At 41.2% G+C, this 23335-nt stretch overlaps 1 protein-coding gene across 40 annotated transcripts in view; it reads left to right on the forward strand.

Annotated features, from left to right (window-relative positions):
* Window positions 1-4943: 4943 nt before the first annotated feature.
* Window positions 4944-23335, forward strand: part of RIMS1 (regulating synaptic membrane exocytosis 1) — a 389052-nt gene continuing 370660 nt past the window's right edge. For 20 of the 40 annotated variants that reach the window (XM_084889182.1, XM_084889184.1, XM_084889186.1 and 17 more), the window contains exon 1: window positions 4954-5631. In XM_084889182.1, coding sequence (XP_084745308.1) covers window positions 5468-5631 — 164 coding nt within the window. In that variant the 5' untranslated portion in view covers window positions 4954-5467. Of the gene's footprint in view, window positions 5632-23335 lie in introns of all 40 variants that reach the window. The other 20 variants (XM_084889177.1, XM_084889223.1, XM_084889204.1 and 17 more) reach the window with 5 other exon arrangements.

Consider the following 23335-nt stretch of genomic DNA (forward strand, 5'->3'; position numbering starts at 1 on the left):
TCTCTACCTGGCTTATTTCACTTAACATAATGCTCTCCAGGCCCATCCATGCTGCTGCAAATGGTAAGGATTCCTTCTTTTTTATAGCAGTGTAGTATTCCATTGCCAACTGTTCTTATGTATGTATTTATTTATGCCTCTATCCTCCAACTTCATTGTAAGCATGTAGAAAAAAAAATTTTTCCCCTGTAAAAAGGCAGATAGTAAATATTTTAAACTTTGTAGAAAATATGATCTCTGTTGCATGTACTCTGTGATTGTAATATGAAAGCAGCTATAGATAATACATAAGTTAATGTGCATGTCTGTGTTTCAATAAAACTTTATTCACAAACACAGGCTTTTGGCCGCTTTTGACTCATAGCCCATAGATTGCCATTTCCCTTCAGGGCCATTACTTTGTATGCATTGTTCTCTCCCATATTCTTCAGCGTCTAGCACAAAGTAGATGCTGTACATATTCACAACTTTTTTATCCTTGCCAAAACCCTGGAAGGTGCCCTGGTTGGTTTGGCTCAGTGTAACCACTGGGTCACAGGTTCCATTCCCAGTCAAAGGCACATACTAGGGCTTCTTCAGCAGATAACCAATTGATTGTGTCACATTGATGTTTCTATCTCATCCTCTCTTCCTTTCCACCCTCCTTTCTACTCAATGGGAAAAAAAATACGCTTTAGTGAAGATTAAAACAAAACAAAATCCTGAAAGGTGTGTGTTATTGTTTCCATTTTATAGGTGAGCAAAATTCTGTGAGGTTTACCAATCCACCCAAACTCACAGAACTATTATATTTGTTTCCTAGGGCTGTGGTAACAAAGTACCAGAAACTGTACAAATATCCCAAACAACAGAAATTTCTTCTCTCACAGTGTGGAGGCTACAAATCCAAAATCAAGGTGTTAGCAGGACCATGCTTACTCTAGAGGAGATTTTGCCTTTCCCTCGTCCAGCATCTGGTGGCTCCTGGCATTCCTGGTGCCATAACTCCATTCTCTGACATGGCCTTCTTCTCTGTGTGTCTGTATCTTCACATGGTCTCCTTCCCTGCATGTTTGTCTGAGCATTCTCTCCTCTCATAGGACAGTGGTCTTCAGATTTAGGACTCATCTTAATACAAAATAATCTCATTTTAACTAATGTTATCAGTAAAGGCCCATTTCCAAATAAGGTCACATTTTGAGACTGAGTGGACATGAATTTGGGGGAAGACAGGATTAAGCCAACTACAACTTTTAAATGGTAAAGATTTGAATTTGACTTCATTTCAGTGATTTTTCACTCGGAAATTATAATCTCAGCTAGTAAATTAACAGTATACAGTAGTGTCAAATTTTATAGTTATTTTGAGAAATGATGGTTTGATAGTATCAGTGGAGAAGATAGCCAAGACACTTACTTTAAAGGAGTTTGTCCAAGTCATTGTTTTTGACTAGAATCCTGAACATGATGTTAGTGTTGATTTTAAAGGTTCCTCAGCCTGGCTGGTGTGGCTCAGAGTTTGAGAGTTGACCTATGAACCAGGAGGTCAAGGTTCAATTCTGGTTGTTTCTCTCTCTCCCTCTCCCTTCCTCTCTGATATAAATAAAAATACATATATTTGAAAAAACGTACCTCATTCATATCTTATGAACAGAGATTTAAGATGTTTTTCTACAGATACTGTTGTTTGAATGAAGAGAATCACATTGGAAATTTCACAATCTCTCTGGTTAACATCTTTGAATATCAGTTTTGTATGTCAGAATTTTCCCCAAAGATTGTCTAAAACATATTTTCTTCTTTAGGAGAAAATGAAGTTCTATTATAGCCCAAACACACTTAGGAAATGCCAGGCCAAACCAAGTAAAAACAGATTTTAGTACTGAAGTAAATAATTGCATTTTAACGCTTTTTATTTGTTAAGGGGCATTGTGAATTTCTAGGAGAGAGGTATTATACATATTTTTCTAGATTTATTTAAATTTTTCTGTAGAGTCTAGGAGCTAACATGTGCCACATGCTTTGGTACACCTACTTTGGGTGTTTGATTGCTTATCTAAATTCAGATTAAGTCCTGCTTTTGTGAAAGTTAATATGTATAAAGTTTATACGTCTCTTGGATTTTAGAAATTGTTTTGAACCCCTCCATAATGGATGAGATTAGTTCCTGAACAAAGGGGAAACTTTCATGGATTACACCATGGTAACTACTAATTTGTTGGTCAATTCATTCACTATTTTTTTTTTCATTTATTCGCACACTGATTTCATATGCACTTATAGTGCCCAAGGAAGTAGCTATGGACATAAAGATGATCAGGACAAGACCCATTTTCATTAAGTCATCCAGATACTTTTCCAAAGTAAATTTTATAAATGGAAGCCACTTATAATGGACTGAATTGTGCCCCCTTAAAAATTCATATGTTAAAGCCCCAATAGGGTGTGACTGTGTTTGGGGGTAATACCTTTAAAGAAGTAAAGTTAAATGGGGTGATAAGGGAGAAGCCCTAGTTTAATAGGAATAATGCCCTTATAAATAGAAGGTACTAGGGAGGGCATGCACAGAGAAAAGGTCATGTGAGGACACACAAAAACCATGGCCATCTACACGCCAAGGAGTGGGGCTTCAGGAAAAATATCAGTTCTGCCAGCATTTTGATCTTGGATTTTTAGGTGATAAAATAAATTTCTGTTGTTTAAGCCACCCAGTCTGTGGAATTTTGTAACATCAGCCCTAGCAAATGAAAGCACCACTGTTAAATGTGCACTAGGCCCCTGTCTTAAGAGCTTCATTCGGCTAGTTCTAATGTCTATCAAAGGATTTATTCCTTTGTTTCTATTTTAGAGGAATTTCAGGAGAACCAACATGATTGTAATCCTCTTGAGGACAAGGCCTTTGTCTGTTGCATATCTAGGCTGACTAGCAGAGAAGGGGATCTGATAGAAAGACTATATCATCTACATTTCTAGTCCCCTCTGAACATTAATAATGGAGAGGTGGCCTAATACATTTCTTGGAAAGAGCAAGAAATAAGTAAAAGAGTACCACAAAGTGTTACAATGTAGTTAGATGCTCCAAATATGTCTCCTTATTCAATATTTCTTTTTCTTTTTTTTTGGGGGGGGTGGTAAATGTCTTTACCTCATTTTTCAGATGAGGAAACAGAAATTCAGAAAGCATTAATGATTTCGCCAAGATCATAAAGTCACTGGTAAAGCCAGAATTCAAACTACTCTCCCTGTCTCCCTGAATATACTAGTACGCTGATCTGAGAGAAACAGGTACTTTTTTTTTTTTTAAATGAGGAAAAGATGCTGATTAAGGTAATTTCATCAATTGCTTAATTAGAGGAAAGAAGAAATCTTTTCAGGCAGCAGAACTTATGAAAAAGAAATGGACATTATAGTGGTCTATGTATTTATTTCAGGGATATCCTCGTAACTGACATGGCTACCAAAAAGTTAAGCCAATGTTAAGCTGTGCAAATAAAAAATGATTATAAAGCACTAGTAAATGCCAACACCCAGTTTTTGGTTCTTTACATGTATTCTTGATTTCACTGCTTTGGAAGGCTGGTGATAAAACACAAGTGGGTGCAAAGGCTGGTGAATACCAGCATTAAAATCATTCTACACCATTACCGTTAAGATGAATTGGGAAGGTTTACTCTGGAGGAAATTGAAGATGACATGACAAACACTTCAAACAGTTGAAAATGTTTTAGGTAGAAGGATTTAGACATAGGAATAGACTTAAGATGTAAACCTTCTATTACGGAAAGTATTCAAGCAGATGTCTCCAAGTAGAATCAACACCTGTATTCAATGGGAGACCCAGTGGTTAAAACCTTAAATTCCCTAAACTTAAAGATTTTAGGAGTTTTAGGATTCATAAACATCATCTTCTTCTTTATTAACAAAATTAGGCTTAGAGGAAAAAGAGAAGATTAGTGCTAGATTCTTCCTGGAACTATAAAAAGAATTCCCCAAGCGGGAAGCATACAAATTCCCCAATTCCCTCATCACTATTGATTTTTTTAAATTGTCCTGCAATTTGAATCCTTCTCCATAGGTATATCAGGAAAATTTAATCTTTGGTTTTCAAAACTGATAACATTGTCTATTTTTGCCTTTATCAGCAAGAGGAGCTCATGTTAATGCCTATCATTGGGCCAGGCACTGAGCAGCAGCTTCTCAGCATGTGATAGGTGGGGTGTTTTTCTTATCTGAGATCCGTGTTCCTGGAGAAGCACCCAGAGAGGCTAAGAAGTGAGTCCATGAGGAGAGTGAGCATCATGAGAAACCAGAGTAGGCAATTCATTTGCAAGCACCAGAGAAGTGATGTGAAAGGACTATCCACAGCCCCAAATGACAAATTAAAGAGTTGCCGAGTTGCGGGGGAGGGGGGTGGAGTGGGGGTGGGGGATTAGGATAAATTGCGGAACCTACCCAGGATGGGTCGAGAAAGCTACTGCATTCAGTGCACCCAGAAAAATCCAGGCTGGTGGAGGTGTGTGTATACATATAAATTATTTTTAAAAATCACATTGTTGTGGCTATAGACACTGGACTAGTCAGTCATGAGAAGGATATGGTCTCAGGGGATGGGGGAAATGCACCCAGAGGCGTTCTATCCAGCTGCCCAGAACACAGTGGGTGCGCCAATCCTCTGAATCTCCACGAGGAGGAGGATGGTAGCGAGGATGAGGATGATTAACGCAACCCAGGAACCAACAGGGCTGGCGAGAGGATGACATAGACCAGAGACGGGGAAGGGAGGATGACTCACGGGCGAGGGGTACCTGGGGAGAGAGAGTGAGGTGGGGCGCACGGTGGCTGGTGAGCGAGCGGTGGGGCGAGGGGCGGGAGGGAGGCGGGCGGGGAGCGGCCGGAGCTCCGTGGCTCGGACCCGGGCAGTGGGCGGGCGGGTGGGTGCCCGTGGGCGGAGCGGCTCCGGGACTGAGCGACTGGCAGCCGCGTCTGCGAGAGCAGCAGCAGCAGCAGCATCACCGGGGCGCAGAGCCTCCGAGACTCCGCCTAACGGACAGCCAAACTCTCCCTCCCGGCGCCCCGAACTGGAGGCAGCGGAGCTGGGAGCAGCCTCAGCCTCAGCAGCAGCAGCCGCGGCCCCGACCCGGCCCCGCCCCCGCCCCGCACACCGCCCTGATCGCCGAGCCCGCGCCCCCTGCCTGCCGCCCCCGCGGCCGAGGCTGGGCAGCGGGAGGCAGGCGGCCGGGCAGCCCGAGCCCCGCCAGGGCGCCCCACACAAAGGCAGCATCCGGGGCTGGGTGGATGCAAACAGCCATGAGAGCCTGGGCTCGCTGCCTCCCCGGCTCCGCTGCTGCCGCCGCCCGGAGGGCTCCGCTGTGAAGGGAAGGGAAGGCGAGGAAGGGAGGAGGCGGGGGCGCCGCTGGGCGAGCATCCTGCATCCGAAAGGTGCGAGCCCCGAGCCCGAGGAGGAGGAGGGGGCGGGCAGGCCACGACCATGTCCTCGGCCGTGGGGCCCCGCGGTGCTCGCCCACCCACCGTGCCTCCCCCCATGCAAGAGCTGCCCGACCTGAGCCACCTGACCGAGGAGGAGAGGAACATTATCATGGCAGTGATGGACCGGCAGAAGGAAGAGGAGGAAAAAGAAGAAGCCATGCTCAAGTAAGCTACCCCCCCCCCCCCCCCACCCCAGCCACGCCGCCCCGAGCCTCCGTGCCTCCCTCGGTCCATTCACCACTCACTCACCCACCCAACCCTCTGGGCTGGGTGTGGGGGAGGGGGCCGGGCGAGGGTGCTGGGTGCGGGTGGAGGCGCCCTCCTTGGGGCCAGGGGGCTCTGGGCTGGAGCAGGAGAGAGGAAGGGGGGGACAGGGGGGAAGGAGAGGATGTCACCGAGCCCGAGAGCCCAGGAGCCAGGAGAGGGTGGCTGGAGAACCGGGGTGCAGAGGAGGGCTGGGTGGACAGCGACCACCCTGGCTGGGGCTGGGATGTGCGGAAGCTGAGAAAGGCTGATCCCACCCAAGTGGAAGGGCCCTGGGTTGGGAGCAGGATAGGGGGCAGGGGGTGAGTGGAAGGAAAGGGGAGGCGGGAGGAGGCAGTGCTGAGAATAGCTCCTCTGCTCTTCGTGGAGTTGTTGAGCAGGCTGGGTTACCCCACTGAAGGGTGTCAGTATTTACAGACAGGGGGAAAAAATGCTTATTTTTAGTGTTCATTTTGGTACTCATTCAAATCGCACATCAAGGCTGGGTCTTTATTGGGGGCGGCAGTTGCCATCTTTGGGAACCTGCCTCCCCAGACTCTCTTTAACCTTCTCTGCACAGCCTTTGACACAAAATACCTGTGTGCAGTCCCATTTTCTTACATCTATGTGAAGCCATCAGCAATGCAAAGTTTGTCATCATGGGAGAAGCCGGTGGCGGGGAGAGTCTGGTGTGCATAAAATAGAGGTTCCTCTTTACTGGTTTCCAAGAGACCTCCGGGGCCTGCTCAGATCCTGGTGCAAGCAGTGCCATAGGGGGTTGGGTGTGTGCCTACATCTCCGCTTCTGGAAAGCCCACCAGCCCCTCAAGGGATTCCTATCCAGTGCCTGGTGTCTGGGGAGGGGACAGGCCCGGGGCTGGTGATGCAGGAGTGTGTGACACTGTGCTCTGACAAGGTCCCGGCACCCGGAGTCCGTTTTGCTGCTCCTTAGCATCACACTTAGAGTGGAGCCGAAGGGGACTTCCACCCTGCCCTCCCTTGGCAGGTCTTCATGCCTTCAGGAAAGTTTTCATCTCAAGGGTGAGGGGATTTAGAAACCCTGCCAGGGACAGGAGTGTATCTGGGGGCACAGGATTGGCACGAGGAGCCAAAGGGAACCTGTTGCATCTTGAGTTAGCTGAACAGCCAAGAAGAGGCAGGCACAGAAGGGAAGGGGGGTGAGAGCCAGGCGTGGAGCACACCCAGCGTGGCTCTCCTTAACCCCTAGGATTGCCTCCTGAAGAGAAGATGCTGGCACCAAAGGGTTCTTCCGCTTCCCCTCCGTGCAGCAGTGCCTCCCAGGACAGGGATGGAGGGAGGCTGCGTTCACAGGCAGATGGGTCCCCGCCAGTGTCCCCGCCGCCCAGATGGGAGAGGGGACTATCGTGGGAGAGCTGTGGGTGCCGTGTCACTGCAAAAGTGTAGAAATCCAGTCATCACTGCCCTTTCCATTGTAGGCTAAGAAAAGGCCATTAACTTGGAAGGCCAGAACTGGCCTGCTTCTATCCAGAGCAGCAGGTTTCTGAATTCCCTGCTCCTTCTCATCCAAAACCTAAACCCCACATACTTTAAGCCTGCTGCTTTGAGGGAGGCACAAAACCTTCCTTCATCTGCTGCCCGTCCCCATCGAGAGCCACGACGTCCCTGGTGCTGCAGGCTGCCCCTCTCCTGAGGCTGGGAATAGTGGATGGTGTCTGATGGTGCTGTCTGTCTGTCTGGTTGTCAGTCTGTCTGTCCTCACTGGTTACAGCCTCTGCCACTTGTTCTGGGCACCTTCTCTGCTGGTCAGGATTTACAGGTTTGCTCCTGCTCCCTTTGGTGTTTGCTGCAAAGAGCAGGTGGATGGAGGCCTCCAGCAGCCAGGGAAAGCCACGGGCTGCTGCTGGACAGGGTCCGGAGAGGAAGGGGAAGGCACAGTGCAAGTGGTGGCCATCATGCTCCGTCATTGGCTGTTTCAGGGATGGCGGAGAGTGAGGGATTTTAAGTGAGAGTGGGTGAGTTTTTAGGACAGTCTCAGACCTGCTCACTGCCTGAGGACAGCAATGATGAGGTGGTATGGGCTTTATGGATGAATACAAATGAGGAGCACCGTCCAACTATTCATGTGGAAGACACCTTTCCCGCCTCTGTTCCTGTGGCCGCTGTCCACTGGTTTGCAAATATGGTTCCGTTATAGCAAGGATACACACAACATTGCAGTAAGTGATGCTGTTATACAACAGTTCCCTATAATCCAGGACCTCTGCATTAACTTTATCAATCAGCCTCCACTGCTGACACCTCAGCCTTTTGTGCAGTGGCAGATCGGTGAGTGTTTTGGAATAAATGCCAGTTTGCTGCCATGTCCGTGTGTCAAATTTTCTGCAATTAGCAGAACATTTTTCTAGAGTGCACTTTCTGCCATAAAAACTGGGGATCATAGGGACCATGCAGATGACCCATAAGTAAATAGGAGTAAATAACACATAGTCAAAGGTGTTGGCCTTTTTCTAAACTTTGCATAATAAAGATTGGAAGACAGGATGTTTTCCAAGGGGCTTTGAAACATTTGTTAAATCAGCGATAAGCTTTTACGGTAATGCTGGGTCCCTCATATCACATATTGAGAAATTCATAGCAGATCATACAAAGCTAAAGTTCTGATAACAGAGCGATTAGACTTAAAACTCACTGTTGTCACCACTGCAGAACCATCACTTTGAGCTACCTACTGAGAATACTCTGTGCCTTCACAATGTATAAAAACAGACATTAATATATAGAAGGTAGAAAAGTGATGGGCAGATATGCCAGAGAAACTTTACAAACTATCAAATAAAATATAGTAGTATGGTTTAATCAGCCTTGAGTGTAAATTGCTACGTGAATTTGGTCTTGAGAATGTCTTTAAATATATATCAGTGGAAGACAATAATCAAGCTACTTTCACCTCAAGATTTCAGAAAAAATTTTTTTATTTGAAATTGTAAGTACTTTATTATAAAAAATAATAATTCATTTTGTTTACAAACTGCACTGATTTTAAATACCATTGGTATATTATAAATAGTTGACTCCTGCAAATAAATTTTAATGGTTGATTTAATTACCTAAAAATAAAAGGTCTTTTTTAATCTTAGTAGAGTTTTTGGTGTGTGTGTGTGTGTGTGCATTCTGAAGACTTTTTGAAAACTAACTTCCTCAATGAATGCTCCTTTAAGTAATTGTCACCAGACACCATGAGCCAATATATTACCTGAGTGGAAAATTGCAATATCTGGGACCTAAATCAGAGATCTCTTGAAGATCTAAAATCTTATTTCTTTTTTATAAACACTTCATAGAGAAAGGAGCTACAGAATAGTAGAGAAGATGAAAAAAAAATAGAGTTAAAGGGATGGCTTGAAAATGGAGACTGAGAACTATGTTGGAATATTAAATAAAGCTAGCATTTATTGAGCATTTACCTCATGCTGGCTATTATCCTAAGTGGTTATTGACTCACATGCCAAATAATTGAACTATGCTCAAGTTTACTATATGTATATTTGAATTCTCACAATAGCCTGCACAGAAGGTAAGTTAGGTCACACGATCCTCAATTCTTCATCTTATACTCAGATTTCCAGTAATACCCTCAGCTGACTCACATGATGGCCAAGTCAGGATTCAAATCCAGATCTTTTTTTTTTTTAAATAACTTTTTAAAATTAAAATTGGCATACAATGCAGACCTTTTATTCCAAATCCAAGTATGTTCCCACACACTACACTGTCCTACCAGAAAGAGGCTTGTATTTCATCTACCTTTCTTCTCTTTCCTCAGTTTCAGAGCTGTGGTTTGGCAAAAGGTTGGGCTGATTCAGAAGTTCAGCTGCTGATTCTAAGAGGGCCTGCAGCTTCACCCACACTCCATTTAATAGTTTTCCTGTGGATTGAGGGCAGGGGAATTGTCTCCAGTTCAAAGATAACAAAAAGCTTCATGCTTGGTAGAAAAACCATTAACTCTGGATCCAAGCATTTTGGGGTTCTAGATCTAGTCTTGCCACTTACTGTGTAAATGTAGGCCAGAAAATTAAACCGGGATTCCATGAGTTTCTATTTTTCTTATGAATCCTGCAATTTGTGATGTGAATTGATTTATAAAGAATATTGACTTTGGACTTCTCCCTGTCTTTTTAACAGGGAACTAACCACTAACTTTTCAAACATCCCTAATATCCATTTCCTTTGTGAGAGGAGAAAGTAGAAGGAGCAGAACGCTCTCACCGTTTTTTTTCCCCTCCAAGCGATTATGACAGTGTGGCTTGAAATGTTCTATAAGCTCAATATGAGAGACCCCAATCAGCAACTGGGAAGAGAACAAAAAGTTGACTAGGGCAGCTGGAGAGGGATAAGGATAGACTTCTCATGTATGTAGGCATCCTAGTTTCCTTGGGGTTTGCAAAGATTTTTATATTGTACACCCTAAAATATTCTGTCATAATGCTGAGTCAGGATGGCTAAGAAGGAAGAAGAAAATGGCAATAGTAATGAAAGTGACTGAAGCCTGAGAAGGGGCTACCTGTTCTGAGGAGATTCTGTGTTAAGCAGGAAACCACAAGATGGGGAGAACTTTCAACCTCTCCCTCAGAGTCTGGTCTCCTTCACACCATGGATGGGTAGGGTAAAAGTTAGGGAAGGTTAACTATTTTCAACAAATACCTGTCTTAGTAAATGTGCATGCTCAGTACCGAGTTCTCAAATACTCCTGGAGAAAACATAAAAAAAGGGGAGCCTAAACAATAACAGAGGTGAGGTGTTAAAGGGAATGGAGGGTAATTGACTAGTTCACATTTTTGCCAACCTGTCTTGACTTTCAACTTGTGTTTCTTCTTAACCAAAACTGAGGGGGCACCATCGTTTAAGTAAATAGGTTTCTAAATTAGAAGTAAAATACAGAAACCTGTGTGGGCTATCTGTGCTGCTGCTGCTTTGAATAGAAACACTACATCTTGCAAGTGTTATTTGCCCAACTTATTAAATTTGGAGAACAATTTGTGTTCCACATATAGTAAGTTTCCTGGAAAGATGGCAAATATGGGAATCCCTGAAATAATATTGTTATTCTTTCATATGTGTGATATGTAGATGGACAGATTTGTGTACCATGGGTTATATAGTCTATCGTGCTGCATTTCATTTTATCTTTATGGTCTATTTTATATTTCTAAGCAACTTTTTACATTTTGTCCTGTAATATGAGTTGGATGATTCAAAAAATTGAAGTAAATTTGCCCAAGGCACATGGCAACCAGAGTAATAGAACCCAGGACCATGGACATGGACTTCAGGTCTTTAGTGCTCTTGTAAGTCTTTTGAAAAGCGAATCAAACTGTGAGCATTATGGTTGGTTTCCCTCTTCTGTTGGGAGAGAAGACTGCCATATCTGAGTGCCTTCTGGTTACTCTACATATTTTACTCTGCCTGTGCTCCCCTCCTGGTGAGAAACCCATTTGTCAGTATTCCATTAGTTTTTGAATATTAGTAAAATTCCCAGAACTAGCCAGGTACCTTCCTGACCTTTTGCTCATGACATTTGATCCTGGAGTCCAGAGAATAAAACTGAAAAGGAGCAAGAGAAGAATTTCGCATGGCTAAGTGGCATTTTCTATCCCTTTCCAAGTCCTCCTCCCTCCACTCTCTAGATCTGGCCACAGGTGACTAACTAAACCCCCTATGCACCTGGGGCTTCTCTGATCTCCTTGCTGGTTTGCTTTAACACCTTAGCTCTTTTCCACCAGTCTCCACCATGAGGTTAACTCTTCTTCCTACAACTTGTTTGAATTGTAAATTGTATTTATTAATAGACTATTTCTGGCAAAGTATCATATCATATTCAACTCAACGTTAAGACCCTCATTTCAGGTACTAGAATTGGGTCAGGCATTTGGACTGTTTGGGAAGCATAGAGAGCCCTCTACTGATAGCCCAATGTTGGCGTCGTTCTTACTATTTTTTAAAAAAATATATATTTTATTGATTTTTTACAGATAGGAAGAGAGAAGGTTGGAGCGTTAGAAACATCCATGAGAGAGAAACATCAATCAGCTGCCTCTTGCACACCCCCTACTGGGGACGTGCCCACAACCAGGGTACATGCCCTTGACTGGAATCAAACCTGGGACCTTTCAGTCCGCAGGCCAACACTCTACCCACTGAGCCAAACCGGTTTCGGCTCTTACTATGTTTTAATTGGTAGGTTTTAACACTGTCACAGCAAAGGGAGGTAAGCGTCAGATAGTAGGCTAGAGCAACGGGCTAGATTCTGGCCTTCGTTTCTTTATGTGTAAAGTGGGATGGTTAATGCTGCCCTCCTAACTTTATGAGGCTGTGTGGAAGAATCCCAAGATCATCTTTTCCTGTGATTATTGCAGCTATTAGGGGTCCTGTGGAGATGAGTTCTTGTAGAAAAGCCCATCCATCGTGTCATGCCAGCAGTGCGGTGTAGCCAGGGCTGCACCTACCAGTGAGAATTTGGCATAGAGTCAAAAAGGTAAAATGAGTCCAGGATTTGATCTGAGATTATATTTACCTTCTTCCTTTCTCATTAAATAGCTCTTAAATGTGTTTTAGCACAAAAAGCAACGTGGGCAAAATGATAACTTTTGAAATACCTAAAAGGCAACAATCCTAATTCAAAAATGAGAAGAGAAATTAGCTTTGGTTAATTTCCTCATCTCTTACTAGAAAAAATATTTAGAGAAACATTGTGATAATTTTAGTGTCACTGAATTTAATAAGTTATTCATTTTCAAAATTAGTTGAATGAAGGGCCATATACTTGTGAGGTAGTAGTTTCTCTTTCATGCTACTTTTAATGTTGGGGGATGTAATGGATTATTCATGTTTAAGAATTTTTAAGGTTTTTGTTCTGGATGTCTTAGGCTTTCTGTATATATATTTTCATACTCTTACATCAAGCTTATCTACACTTATTTTGATCTAGGACGGTTTTCTGTGGATGACAAGAGGGGAATATACTGCAGAATTTACCTTAGATATTCCTACCTCTGTTACTATCTTTGGAAAATTTACTGAACACATGAGACTTTATTCAAAGACAACATAGACTTGTTTAGAAGGAAAGTGAATTTACATGTTGGTTTGCTCAGGAAAGTATCTATTTATGCCTATTTCATGGTATAATTATGGATAGTACCTCTTTCTCTCAGTTTCAATCTGGATGATAAATTATATGGTTTTCCTCTTTATAAATTTTACTCTCCCTGACCCAAGTTATTCATTTGAGACTTCAGAAAAGCAATTAACAGCGATAATATGTATTTTATCAATAACGCAAACAAGTTGTACACATAGAGAGTCTTGATACTCATTGTTTGGCAAGTGGAAAGGCTTTTGCTGAGAAGGAGGTGTTATCTTTGATGGAGCCTCAGTAAAATGCTACCTTTTATGGCAAAGCGAAATTTCAAAACATTTTTCAAGTAACAGTAGCTCTGAATTACAACTGCCTACAGGACTCACTTTGGGAAAATTCTCCTTTGGGCCTTGCAAAAAAGCAGCCTGCAGTTGGGAGAAGACATTTAAATAGATTTTTACAATGTAGTATTTTGATAACTCCTCTTAAGTTTAGATAGTAAGATAAGTGAATGTTATCCAAAGTAATTTTGTGCAATTTGAAAGTAATTAATGTGCTCAATTAGATAGTAGCTCCTTTAAAGAACCATAATGAGCCAAACAGAGGGTAATATCTTGCTAATGATTTATAATTATTAGTGTACACATTTCCCCATTGTTATGTCAGGTAATTATTGTCTCTATTTACATAGAGAAGGTATGTGAATTGAAAACCAATTAAGGTGTCTATACTGTCATATATACGTCTCACGCAGTTTAGCTATTTTTAATGGGCTTTCGTGCATGGTATGCATATTTACTAAAGGGAACTGTTACAGTAGTAGTTATTGATGAAGTTTTCTGAACATATTTGTTAGACTTAATGTAGCCTATTTAATTACGTAGCTCTCAACTCTCTGTGCTCAAAGCATTCTGATTGATATTTGGGAAGTGTTCATGCTCTCAAGAAAATCCAGTTATTTTAAAGTTGTAAGTAATCAGTACACAAGCCTCATGCGCCTCATTATTGTTTTTACCGCTTATACATAACTCTTAACAAATGCAAGGAGAAGGTCTTTAATCACGTGACCAGCTGTTTGGTTTTTCAATCTATGGTGATCACATTTTAGAAAACTAGGCAGATGGTGTCTGAAATATCTTTGGAATATATAAATTAATATATCAGGTTTCTTCAAATATATGTCCACATACAGGCATTCTATTCATATCAGAAAGATTACTTGGTGTGTTAGTAGAAATAGATGAAAACAAAATTAGAGTTAATCAAATGGCTTTTCCTTTTATATTTCACACAGCTTAGCAGCTTTATCTTCCTTAGCTAGCTCTGTCTTGTAATATATTGCGGCTTAAGTCTTCTTACCTAACCCTTCTTTTATGGGGGGAAAATGGATATATTTTACATCCTGGTATCTAAAATAAAGGTATATTGAAAAGAGCCAGCTCATTTATTTTGGATATTAAAATTTGGGTAAGGGTAAAAATTGTACAGAGAATATTCTACTTTGGCACTCCTCATGATCATCATGAAAATTTTCATAAAAACATAATTTGAGAAAAATCAAGTATTCTTTTAATTAAGCTAGCTATTTCAGCTTACAGAAATCTACGTACCCTAAGCTAAGCTAAATCTAACCACCTAATATATAGCAAACTGGAGTAAAAACTTGATACTATTCTGAAAAAGATACTGTTGTCTGAGTATTGTTCCAGACACATTTATTGGAAAGGGACAGTGTGATATTTGAAGCTCCATAGGTCTAAGCTGTAATATTCACTATTGAGTAGAACTATGATTGCTAATCAGTCAGGTGACTATTTAGACCTACCTTCCATAAAGGCAGCATAGTTTAAAACTCTTGGAGAAACACATACAATAAAATAAAAGTGAAAACACAGTCGCAGGCCACAAGGAGCAGATAATTTATATGGTGAGGTAGTGCAAATTTTAAAAAAATGACATGTAATTTCCTACATGTCCCTATTTCAATCTTCTCTTGACTCTCAAATGTTGGCCTTCCTGTTGGTCTCCTCTCAAGCTTCTAGTCCTTCCATTTTATATGCAGTATCTGGTCAATCTTAAGCATACTCCTGGCTTTAGTCATATGTTAAATGATTCCTAAATCTATATTATCACATTAGAATATTCTCCCAAATTTTAGATTTATGTACTTAACCACCTGCTAAATATCTGTACCTGGATCTCTCATAGGTACTTCAGACTGATTGTGACCACCATAAATTTCTTGACAGTCTGCCTAAACATGATGCTTTTCTGTAATCCCTGTCATTATGGTAGCATCCCCATTGCAGCTCCTTATTCAGCCACCATCAAATCCTACAGATTTTCTCTCCTTGGAATACTTTGGAGTTCTCATTTATTTTCCAATTCCATGGCCTTTACCTTAATGTTGACACTCATCATGACTCGCCTGGCTGCCTGCAATAACCACCTAATTCATTTCCTTGCCACCAGTCAGGGTTCCTCCCACCTGAGGGTCACACTGAGGTCAGAGGAATCTTTCTAAAATTCATCTGATTATGTCCCACCAGGAAGACCCATTTGCTTCCAGCGTAAAGTTTAAACTTCTTAATAATCTGCACCTTGCTCACTACCTCCTTTCGCTGCTCTGTGTGCAGCCTTACTGCACTTGTTCTCAAGGTATCATTGCTGCTTCACAGCCTGGTGACGCCACTTGTGTTTTTCTCTCTGCTGGAAATTTCCTTCTTAGTCTACCTAATTTTTATTTAACATTTCAAATTAACTTGGGACACCTCTTCTCAGATTTCCCAGATTAATTTTAATATTTGTCCTTGTGCACATTTCTGTCATACACTTTCCATGTGACAGTCTCACCTGAGTACAGCATAAGCAGGATCATCCTTTTTTAAAAAAAAGTATATTTTGTTGATTTTTTTTATAGAGAGGAAGGTAGAAGGATAGAGAGTCAGAAACATGGACGAGAGAGAAACACCAATCAGCTGCCTCCTGCACCCCCCCACCTGGGATGTGCCTGCAGCCAAGGTACATGCCCTTGACCAGAATTGAACCCAGGACTCTTCAGTCTGCAGGCCGACGACACTTTATCCACTGAGCAAAACCGGCCAGGGAAAGCAGGATCATTCTTATTTTCTTCATATAAGCATGAGCCTGGCATACAATAGGTGCCTGAATCTTAAAACTGTGTATGAATGAATGGATTTAGAGGATGTGGAGTGCAGGAGTCACCTGAGGCTGCTGGATGGATTGTAAAGTATGAGTAGGTGGACGGAGTGGGAAGGTTATTCTAACCATGGGAATTCTAACAGCATATTCTGAAAGCAGAAAACGAGCTGAGTGTTTTTGGCTATTGAAAGAACCAGGTTGGCCAGAACTTCTGAGGAGAACCTACTACATACTGGATGTTACAAGGTTAAATTGAAATACAGTTTTCAGATGGTCTACTTTACTCAGTTTATCATTCATATCTTTTTGAAGGACAGCGTTCTTGTAGTGTTTGAATGTCACTGTGGGAAGTTATAAATAGTACATTTAAAAAGTAATCTTCTAGACAGACATGCTTAATGGAAACATTTCCTTTGAATTAAAGCATCACTAACTTCAGTAACAGTATAAGTATAATATATGTTATCTGATTTAGTAGTTAGAATTAGATCAGATGCACATGGCCATGAAGTGTTGTCCTGATTATATTTTTAATTTTTCAAAAAATGCCTTTCAGTTAAGTCATCTCATAGACTTAAACTCCATGAGAGCAGGCATCTTCTCTTATCATCTTTGTATTTTTGTTGCATCCCCCTAAAGCTGATTCCTATGCAGGGGTCCTCAAACTTTTTAAAGTGGGGGCCAGATCACGGTCCCTCAGAGAGCTGGAGGGCCGGACTATATGAACTACTAATTCCTACTGTAACACCTCGGCTGCGCTCACTGCCCAAAAAACCTGGCGGGCCGGATCAGACTCCTCTGCGGGCTGCATGTGGCCCGCGGGCCGTAGTTTGAAGACCCCTGTACTAGGGCCTCAATAAGTGCTTGTTGGATTGAAATCACACAGTCTGTAAGTCAGGGCACAAAAGCACTGGCCTATGACATAATATCACCGAACTGAGTTGAGTTTCAGGTGGGAGCTGAGAGATGGTCTAGTCCCCTGCTGGCAAATAGAGCGCATTCAACTTCCTGTCCCTACAGCAGCATCACTGGTAGATGTTGGAGACCTCAGATCATAAGAATTGGCAATCAAACAGAAACATTAATCACTGAATATTTATTGCAACTTCACTTTTTTTTAAAATCCTCATTTCAAGATATGCAAGGATGTGTTGTGTGTGTGTGTGTGTGTGTGTGTGTGTGTGTTTTAAATTTAATTTTAGAGAGAAAAGGAGAGAGAGAGAGAAACATTAGTATGAGAGAGAAACATTGATCAGTTGCCTTCCACATGCACTCTGATGGGATCAGACCTATAACCCCAGAATGTGCCCTCACCGGGAATGGAATCAGAGACCTTTTGGTGCACGGGATGACATTTAACCAACTGAGGCACACTGGCCAGGGCCCAGCTTCATTTTTAAGAAGAGAAAACTGAGGCCTAGAGATTTTTTCAGGTTTTCATTATTAAGTAGTGAGACAACTAGGTTAGACTTCGGGTCTTTTTCTCATGGTCCAGTGTTTTTTAATACTGTCACACTCTCTCCAATGGTTTCCATTAACCATCAAAGACAAACATTCCCCCCCCCCCCCAAAAAAATTTGTTTGATTTACCTGCTCTATAGGACAATATCCTGTTATAGAAAACTCCCAGGGAACCTCTAATTACTTTGTTGATTTTGATTTTGGTTATAGTGAATATCAGTCTAAAGGAGTGGATGATTGCCAGAAACTAAGAAATATTTTATTTAAAGATTTCCTTTGCAATGATATTTGTTGTAACTATATTTAAGCTGTATTAATACTTCTTAATTGTGATCATTTTATTTTAAATTTTAATACTTCCCTGAAATGTATAGTGTTTTCAATATATAGTAATTTATTTATGATTTCAAATAGCTTTTCCTATTATTTTTTTATGTACATATTAAAATTATGTTTTGTTTTTCACTTAGAAAAGCCAATTGGCTTTGGTTAGCTGTGAGGAGAAGAGTTTTCTTTGATTCTCCCTCATTTGGAGCTTTGGCTTTAGCTAGGCTGTTGGTCAATGGCCCAAAGAAGGAATTAGTGGAATGGGAAGGGTATGCAAACTCACATAAACATCCATGTGCATTCACATTCCATTCATGTTTCTGGCATGTATAAATTCTCACATCCACATGTATGAAAACTTAAAACCATTCTTTTATAAAGTTTTTTAAGGAAGTTAATTTTATTTCATTTACAGAATTTGCATGATCTAGACATGCCTAGCATTAGTTTTTGTAACTGTGGCCCTGTTTATAAATTTTGCCCCAGTTGCCATTCTGGAAGAAACCTACGTCCATATAATCCCACTCTGGCTATTGCTGATTGGACTAAAGATGGGCACATGACCCAAGTACAGATGCTTCACTGACTGGCCAAGAACTAATGAGATTCCTTTCCAAACTGAAAATAAGCATTCAGAGGGTCACAAAAAGGAATGATACCCATTCAGTTTTTTCTTGAAACAAGAATGGATTTATGAGGTGCCAGGCCTTGTGCTGAAATTAATAGAACCATTTATCCGCTGCCCTTTGTAGAGGGAGATACATTTTATTTAAAATAAAGTTTAGGGCTGACTTTAGCCCAGTGGTTCCTTTGAATAAAGTAAAGTTAAACTCTTTGATGAAAACAGCACAGGAAATATATAATATTTTTTATAAGAAAATATAAACTAGGAATTTTGACTAAGATCAGGCTGGCCAGGGATGGCTCTCCATAGATGACAGAGAGAACTAAACTAAGATCTGAGGGTGAGTAGGAGTTAATTGTAGGCAGGAAGAACAGAGAGGCTCTGGTGGGTGGGGGAATGGTGATGCTGAAGAAGTAGAAGGAAGCCAGTATTGTGGAAGAGGAGAAAGTCCAAAGGAAGACCAGAGGAATGTGGTTTGAGAGGAATTTAGAGAGACAGATAGAATCCTGATAATGTGGAGGTTTCCCAAGGCATGGTATATAATTTTAACTTTATCTGAAGAATCAAAGTATTTTGAAGAAAGATATTATATGTTCTTATTAGTATTTTATAAAGGTTTTTCTGGCTATGATATGGAGAACCAATTGCTGGAGGCCTAAGGCATGTATATGTATAAAACAGCTGTGAGGCGATTATAGAAGTCTAAGTGAAAGATATTAGAAGCAAGGACTTTGGTGGTGATGGCAAAATGTTAATATTTGAGATATATTTGGGAATCAAAAGCCACCTTTTTAAAAAATTTAATCTTCACCCAAGTATGTTTCCACTGATTTTATTTTTTTTAATTTTATTTATTTTTTAGAATATATTTTATTGATTTTTTTTTACAGAGAGGAAGGGAGAGAGATAGAGAGTTAGAAACATCAATGAGAGAGAGGTTCATCGATCAGCTGCCTTCTGCATAACCTCCACCAGGGATGTGCCTGCAACCAGTCCGCATGCCTGACGCTCTATCCACTGAGCCAAACTGGTTTCGGCTGTTTCCACTGCTTTTAGATAGGAAGGGAGAGAGAGAGAAAAATATCTATATGAGAGAGAAACATCAATCGGTTGCTTCCCATAGGTGCCCTGACCTGGGATTGAACCCGAACCTAGATATGTGCCCTGACTGGGAACGTTTCGGTGTATGTGAAGATGCTCCAACCAACTCAGCTATCCAACCAGGCCAAAAGCCACCTCTTTTAAAATGGAATATATTTATATGAGTTGATGTTTGACTTGTGCCACCAGGTTTGGTCAGTTTCTGCAGAAATGGGAGAGAGCTCCGAAGTTTAGTTTTGGTTCTTTGGCTTTTGTAGGTCTAGGACAGGATGGGTTGGAACTATAATTTTATGAGTCATCTATAAACAGGTGACAATAAAGTTTCAGGTTAGGATGAGTGACTAGAATCAGAGGAGAAAGCCTATGAATGAACTTTAAGGAAACTACTTATAAAAGTTGAAAGAGGACAGTGATCTTGCAAAGACATTAAAGAAGAAAGGTAGAATAAAACCAAGAAACCCTTGCTATACCAAATAAAAGGGAAGGGTATTTTTATCTTACTAGTATGATTAAAAAAAATGACTGGCATCATCAAATGTTGGTGAAGGTACTGAGCAACTAGAATTCTTATACATTGTTTGTGGGAGCAAAGTATGGTACAACTATTTTAAAAAATTAAATTTTTCTAAAATAGCTGTTTGTTTTTATCTGTTTAAAAGTAAAATGTGCATCTATATTATGCCTTAGAAACTTGATATGTAGATATTTTAAAGAAAAAATTAAAGCATGTATTTACAAAAACTCTTATATTATATGAGAATGTTCGTATAATAGCCATGATCTGGAAATGACTGTAGTATATTCATCCAGTGAATATCCAGCAATAAAGAAGAATAAACTTCTGGTACATAAATAATATAGAGGAATCTCAAAATCATCATGCTGAATAAAAAGAGTCAGACACAAATAGTGCAGACCTTATGATTCTATTTACATAAAGCTCTAGGTAAAGCTAATCCATGGTGCTATAAATCACATTGGTGGTCTCTTTTATAGTAGCAGGGGTGAGGGGTTGACAGAAAATGGATGAGGCAATTTTCTGGAGGGATAGAAGAGGTCTGTATTTTGATAGGGATGTGTATTATGCATGTTATGCATTTGTCAGATTGATCAAATTGCACACTTAAGTTCTGTGCATTTCACTGTGTGTAAATAATACCTGAATTAATAAAAAAAGTATTCTGCTGAAACATCAAATACAGTGAGGACTGATAAATAGCTCTTGAATTCAGTAGCAAGTGGATCATTGGTGACTTCAGAGAAAGGTTTTTCTATGAAGTAAGGGGACCAAAATGATATTGGAATGGTTAGAGTGAGGGGTAGGTGAATAAATATTTATAGTTTATACAGGCAGATCTTTCAGGAAGTTTGGGAAGAGAGATATGAAGGAGATACCTGGAGGGAATTGAGGGGACTCTTTTAAGTAGAATTTAATTGTGGTTCCATAGAGGGCCTTTTTAAATTTGCATTTAAATAGAATAAATAGAAGGATGTTTAAAGGTTGGTGGAAAGAATTCAGTGAACCAGATGGTTTAAATAAAAGAGAAAATATATAAGCTTGTGATTGGAATGATGAGGAACCAAATATCCGATGGTTTGTGTGTTTTTACCTGTGAAGTAGGATTTAGTAAGTCATCTTCTGAGATTGATAGGAGCAAGAGGTTTGAGGATAAGGAAGAAAGTTTGAGATTTTTGAGGTGGAAAGCAGAAATGTGGATTTACCAGAGAAAGAAATGATACTGCCCCACAGAGGAAGGTATGTGGGGCCCTTGTGCAAGATGAGTCAACAGAGAGGGAGAGGCTGACAAAGACATGCAGAGAACAGAGGCCATTTGGCCCTGAGACACCAGGAGAAGAGTCTTGATCCTGGCCTGCAGGCTGAGTCACTGTGAGGCCGGCTGTACACTTTGCTCACTTTGCTGTGTAACTTTGGTATGTGCTAGCTTGAGTAGGTTTCTGTTGTTTCTTTTTTCTGACCAAAAGAGAGCCCTGATTAGGACTTTGTAGTCCCCCCCCGCCCCCCCGTCGCGCCCCCCCCCCCCCGCCTCTTTACATTATATAGGTATTATCTAGTCTGCATCTTGAGTTTTCATGTTCAGAAAAGAAAATATTGAAAAAAATGTTTTTATTGATTTCAGAGAGAGGAAGGAAGAGGGAGATAGAAACATCAATGATGAGAGAGAATCATTGATCAGATGCCCTACACTGGGGATTGAGCCACCAACCCAGGGATGTGCCTGATCAAGAGTCGAACCAGGGACCTCTGGGTTCATGGGCTGATGCTCAACCACTGAGCTACACCAGCTGGGCAAGAGAGAATATTTTTAATTCAATAATGGGTACATTTATTCTTATGTCATGCATATACATGCATGTATGTATATACAGTATATGTATACACACACATACACAAATGAAATCCTCATAAATGATCACTCTGTTATCAAGGAAAATTGTCCTCCCTTTTTTCTACATACATCTTTTCAGTCCAAGCTTTTGTCCTCTGTCCCAGGAGGACAAAAGCATGGGGGATACAGAATAAGGAGTGACATGATTTGCTTCTGAGCCTTTACCATGAGGGACAGTTGGGGGCATACAATCTGATGGGAAAATCTCTGACCACTCTGGATTGACTTGTTTCCCATCCTCTGGCTGTACAGTAATTTATATTTGTAGGTCAGGTTCCCCAGAAGCAGACTCTCAGATGGAGGTTGTTGTACCAGAAGGTTTTAGAGAGTGTTTTCAAGATTAACATCTGAGTGGGAAGGGAAGCGGAGAGGTTGGAAAGTGGGAGAAGTTGGGCTGCAGAGCTAGTACAATAAGGCCTGAGGCAGCCCCTTGAGAGCTATGAAACTAGTTGTAATGGTCTTACATTGAAGAGGCATTAGATTCGTGCTGCCTGGGGAATGGGACCTGGCCTTGGGAGAGGTGACTCTCTTTAGCAGATCGCAGTTTCAAAGGGAGTCTCAACAGCTAAGAGCAACCTTGACACGTGGGAGAGGAAGTTGCCCAGTCTTGAAAGGGGCATCTGGGCAGCTTAGAACAGCATCTACTTAATAATTTTAGCTGAAAACCAGACTAAGAAATTTGGAAAAGTTAAATATTTCTTAACTGCCAAAAAATTAAAGGAAGCCAATAGGATGAGGATAAACCCAAGTTATGAACAAATTTGAACCTTCAAATCAATTGTTAAGTTTGTCTGGCTTGTAGACCTCTTTTGGGGTTGACAATATTACCTAAATCCTAAATTATAACTCTGCCTGTAGAACACTTGTAAATGCCTATGAGGCAATAAGTAAGAATTGTGGAGGATAATGACTTAACTTGGAAACTGATTTTTCCCCCCCCTACAAGTAATTGGAAAGGTATTCTTTCATGAAACCTTTAGCTCTATATCATCCTACCAATTTTTTGTAAATAAGACGGTCTACTGGGAATTTCAAAGGAGATTGAAGATATGCAACAATGGGATTTTAATTCAATGAGGTATGTTCGGAAAATCCCCTCTTCCCATTTAGGCCATTGTTCCCAATAAAATTCTTGCCTCTTTTCTTAGAGTGTGTGCCTTGAGTAAGTACTAAACTCTGAGACTCCTTGTTGTATAGGAAAATAGAGCCATCTATACTAATAAAAGGGTAATTTGCTAATTAGAGCAGATGTCTTTCCGGACATCCATCCAGATGTCCATCCGGACAAAGCCACAGCAGCTGCAAGGGCCTAGGGCCAGCACCGTGTGGAAGGGGCAGGCTGTGTTTTAGGCAGCCGCTGCAGCTGCAAGGACTTGGGCTCAGGCAGTTGTGGAGCCCATCAGTGGCAGCAGCAGTGGGGTGATGG

This window comes from Pipistrellus hanaki (assembly GCF_964339955.1).
Source record: "Pipistrellus hanaki genome assembly, chromosome: 7".
Taxonomy (NCBI): Eukaryota; Metazoa; Chordata; class Mammalia; order Chiroptera; family Vespertilionidae; genus Pipistrellus; species Pipistrellus hanaki.